The sequence below is a fragment of the Poecilia mexicana genome, unplaced genomic scaffold (genome assembly GCF_051168715.1).
Source record: "Poecilia mexicana isolate PSO_F unplaced genomic scaffold, ASM5116871v1 scaffold_17, whole genome shotgun sequence".
NCBI lineage: Eukaryota > Metazoa > Chordata > Actinopteri > Cyprinodontiformes > Poeciliidae > Poecilia > Poecilia mexicana.
The window spans coordinates 29,958,174-29,963,183 of NW_028263386.1; the positions used below are offsets into that span (position 1 = coordinate 29,958,174).

The 5,010-nt window shown below is 37.4% G+C and overlaps 1 protein-coding gene across 1 annotated transcript in view; it reads right to left on the bottom strand.

The window, feature by feature from the left end:
- Window positions 1-4,398, bottom strand: part of LOC106907080 (carbonic anhydrase-like) — a 10,235-nt gene extending 5,837 nt beyond the window's left edge. Inside the window, exons 1-3 of the mRNA XM_014972611.2 lie at window positions 4,242-4,398; window positions 2,955-3,152; window positions 652-770 (exon numbers count right to left, since the gene is read on the bottom strand). Of these exons, the coding sequence (XP_014828097.1) occupies window positions 652-770; window positions 2,955-3,152; window positions 4,242-4,275 (351 nt within the window). The 5' untranslated portion in view covers window positions 4,276-4,398. The remainder of the gene's footprint in view (window positions 1-651; window positions 771-2,954; window positions 3,153-4,241) is intronic.
- Window positions 4,399-5,010: the final 612 nt, after the last annotated feature.

Consider the following 5,010-nt stretch of genomic DNA (forward strand, 5'->3'; position numbering starts at 1 on the left):
AGACATTACAGTAGAGGCTGGAGTTACATTATGCATCCACTAGGTGGAGCTGCACTAAAGAGAATGTCAACAAAACAGTCCGACTCCAGTCGGGGAGAGCCTTCCTCAACTGGGCTGGGGCGTGGGTGGATGATGGTCACCCTTCTCCGTTCGCACACAGCATGTTCGTGGAGAACGCTAAATGACCAGCAGACGACCTGATTCTAGACGGTCTGTAGGTAGATAGGTCAGTCAAACTTTATTAACAAACCAGCGTTCTGACAACTATCCCAGCATGCACCGCGCGCTTCTTCTTCTACGGGCGAAAATGAAGTCGGCGGCTGCTTACCGTAGTTGCTATACCTGTTGTGGCTCAATATTGGTCCATATATAAGGCGCACCGGATTATAAGGCGCGCTGTCGGCTTTTGAGGAAATTGAAGATTTTTAGGCGTGCCTTATAGTGCGGAAAATACGGTATATATATATATATATATATATATATATATATATATATATATATATATATATCAACACCTGAGCCTTTAAACTAAGAGGACAAAGTCCTGCCTTGTATTTGATGTGAGGAGTTTAAGGTTATAGCAAATCTTCACATTATTATTTTTCTATGCATGTGTTCAACAATACAAACATACCTCAGTTCATTCATTACCTCACAAGGAAACTTGATGCCGTTTATAGTGTGCTCAGAGCCTCTATCATCACTGCCTCCCCAGTGGAAATGAAATTGCTTCAGTCGGTATGTTCCAGAGATGGGACCTCCAGTCAGGGCTGAGAAATACAAATAACAGACTCATTAAGACAGAGAAAAAAAAACAACAAATAAATAATTTTTCTATTTGCATCAGCCAGTGACAAAGCTCTTTTAATATAGCATGCTAAAATGCTCCTGCTAGCTATAACTTTTGTAAGCTACTGTTGATCAGCTGTAAGAGGAAATAGTTGAACAATAAACCATGAAAAATTGGAAATTATACATTTACACTTCCATCCATCCATTTTCTACACCCTTGTCCCTAGCGGGTTTGGGAGGGGTGCTGGGGCCTATCTCCGGTGAGACATTTTGGGCGAGAGGCGGGGTCACCCTGGACAGGTTCAGTCTAAAAAGTGTATTTCGGCTGCAGTTCATCTTATTGACTTATTTACATTAATTTCAGTTAATTCTTTTGCTTTTGCTATGACAACTTATTTTTTGTGTTTAATTAACTCAAAACTTACAAATCTTTAACCTAAAGGAACTTTTCACTTTATTTAAAACAATTGAGTTCAATGCCAGTTTCGTACCCTACGTCTGACCAACTCAAGTCACTAAGTCCTTCCATCTCAATTTGCTAAATTTCTGCAGCTTAATTCATAAGGGGGTTTAACATGACAAATTTAAGTCACTCTTACTCAAATCATTTATTTTGTTCGAATAAACATTTAAAATCTCTTTGACTTAATTCTACAAAATGTCAACTCAAACTTTTAAGTAGTTCTAAACTAAATATTTTATAACTTCTTAGTTTGAGCCTAATACTCTTTTTACAGTGTCCTCTAAATACACTCTAACTTAAAAGTTACAAATCTTTTCCTTAAAGGATTTTTTTACTTTGACTTTACTTGAAAGAATTAAGTTCAATACCATATTTGTATCCTACATCTGACACCATGACTCAAGCTTACCAGGGACAGATTCTGTACCAACCAGGGTGCAGAGCACAATCCACATAAGGAGGACTTAGTCCTTGACACGGCCTTCGCAGGTTTGATGTCCAACCTGATGACCTTAGCTGCAGGTCTTCCTCTCTGTCACTGACCACTTTCATGAATAACTACGCTCAAATAAAGGCTGCCTCAGCCAAAAACCCTTTGAACAAAACATATCCTTTATTAATTTACTTCTTTATTTGAAGTAAACTAAATTATTTGAGTAAGACTGACTTAGATTTGTCATCTTAAACATACTTAATAAATTTGTTAAAAAAGAAAATTCACAAATTTAGTTGGATGATTATAATATATTGAATTGGTTAAACTTAATAAATTAAGTTGGATTGCTTATTACCAATTGAAGCAATTCAATTAAGTTGGTTCAACTAATTTCTTTTTAGAGTGTTGCCAGTCTGTCGCAGGGCAACACAGAAACAGACAGAATGAACAACCATGCACACACCTAGGGAGAATTTAGAGAAACCAATTAACCTGACAGTCATGTTTTTGGATTGTGCCGGAGAACCCACCATGCACAGGGAGAACAACTCCACGTAGAAAGACCCCAGGCCAGGAATTGAACCCAGGACCTTCTTGCTGCAAGGCAACAGTGCTACCAACTGCGCCACTGTGCAGCCCATTTAAATTTTAAGAAGCTTTATCTGAGCCAGCGTCATCTGTGTCTAACAGCGTGTCCTTTATAATTAAACTGAAATAAATGGAATTAACTACACATTAAGGGTAAGTTCTTGGGTATGTTTCACATTTCTTTTCATCTGTTTATATTGACCATTTGATATTTGAAGTTGCCTGCATGTTCAAAAATTAAATTTTTAAGGCTTTTATGACAGATTATAGCTGTTTATCTGTGACAACTACTGGAGCACAGAGTAAAATTGAAGAGTCACGATGATGGGCTGAACATGCATGTTGACCTTGAGATAAAGAAACAGGGCTGTTAGGAGATAACTGAACACTTACATCATCAGACATGCTTATCTGTGTGTACATACAGCATGGGTGGAGGAAACAAACAGGAGAGATAAAATTCAAAGGTAAAGTAATAATATATCTTGCAAGTATTTAAAATAAAAGTCAGAAATCAGGTTTTAGGAGTTTAGGATGTCATGTTTGTTATACCAACAATGCATCTGAGTGACACAGGACTTGAAACAAAACTAAAACCATTTTCAGAATGAGTATAAAATGATGAAGTGGTCCTTCAGAGCTTTAGTGTCAAACTTAGGGGTCAGCTTTGCTTACTGGAGCTGTCTGTGTCGTCCACAAAGTCCACCTGGAAGGAGTGTCCATTGTTGAGAATGCCCCTGGCATTGGAGGGGTCATACTGGAGTTTCAGACGCTTCAGAGACGGATCATATTGGGCCTCCTTGGTAACGATGTTGATGGGAGACTGTCTGGGTCCATTAGCAAGCGGGAAGTTTTCTGCCCACTTGTCAGGTCCTGTAAATGTAAAAATGAGGACCTATTCAAGTTCGTTATATAAAGACAAAGTTTTTACTGTGACCATTTTGATGTTCCAGTACATCTTGAAGAAAAGCAGCATTGCTCCCATAGAAACAAACGCAGTGTGATCATTCATAATGAATACTTACAGTATGTGGTTACAGAATGGTTCATTTATCAAGATATCACTAATTTATTCCTTAGGCAACATCTCTATTAAGTTTAGAAAAAATAGAAAGTTGTGAGCGAACTACAAATGCAGGTCAAATTTTATTGCAAGCATCAATATGAACAGAATAAAATGTAAAATTTAGTAAGAAGTTATGACTTTTATTGTGTTTACTGAACTCAATAAACACAATAAGATATTTCAGATATTTCTAACATATTTTCCAACTGTAAAAGTCAATGCATTCAGAAAACTTAGCTGGCAGGAAGCCGACTGCCTGAAACGAACAACCGTCACTTTAGTTGATCCTCCTCATCATGACCTTCAGTGTCCAGAGTTGGGAACATCCGAGCAGCGCATCATAAAGCTGATGTGTTTTAACCGCAGTTGTTGCCATAAAGCAGCTCTCCTCAGGCTGTCCTGCTACACTCATTACTCCAGAAAAGTGTGATAATTGCTTACTTTAAATGGCAACAAAGTAACGATTAAAACAGCTGAATAGATTTTACACCCTTCAACTTTAAGTAAAAACTACTGATTTAATTATGTTTGTGTAGCGCAATTCCTGGAGTAGAAATGTACGGCAATTAAAACCAAAAGCTCCCATTGGGGAGAATTTATTTGAATATTCAATATTGTCTACCTTAATGTTAAACTATAATTCAATTCTACTTAATAATTTTGAGCTGACAGTGTTTAGACAGAAATAAGTAAAATGTAATTTAAATAATAATTATAATTTTATAAAAGTGTAATTAAACACGCACTCTTTTTTTTATTTTTTATTTTTTATTTTATCATCAGTAGGCTGCTGGCATTTCTTTTGTAATTATTAATGTAGCCCAGTCACACTCTTTTCAGTGTAATAAGGAGTGAGACTTCCCGGTTGGCAGTGCTGGAGGCTGCAGGGTTCTTACCGTCGCTCGGTCCGTATCCCCATCCGTGAGACATGGCTGCTACTGAACGCTGCACTGGCAATGATCAGTCCGAGGCAGAGGCTGCTCGGTGACCAATATTGGGGCGCTTTATAAAGGACCTGGTAATGCTCGCTGTGAGGAGCTTGGCTTGCATGGTTACGTCATTTCTCCCCTCCTATTTGGCTACGGAGTGTGCAAAGCTGTGAGTGATAAGATGTGTTGGGAAGCAGAGACGAACTGTGGTCCAGATCCGAACAGGTCAGGATCCAAACCCTTAGCACTGCTTTCAACTTTTGAAGGTGCTTCCAATTGCCCTGAAGAGTTGATGGCAACATGCTGGTGTGCGCTGTCCAGGGGTAAAAGTAGTTTTAAATTCTTGCCAGGGCTATAACGAAAATCGCCAGTGGCTCATTGTGCAAACCAAAACAAAATCATTAATATTTTACTGTCCTATATGCTACCTGTATGGATAACGCAGAAGTCAAACCACTTCAGAATGTGAAAAAATATGTATTTTGGTTCTGCCATATACAGAACCAAAATACTGTATATTTTGGTATTTTTAATTTTAATTAAAATTGTAATTTTAATTAAATTTAAATGTAATTAGCTACATTTAAATTTAATGATGTAATTACAATTTGTCTTAATTGTCTTTCAAGTTGTTTACAAAACCTGAACTTTTACTTTTACTTTAATTAGTTTTGAATAAAGTTACTCAGTTGTATTTGAAATCATCCATTTGAAATCAAACACTAGAAAAAACAGC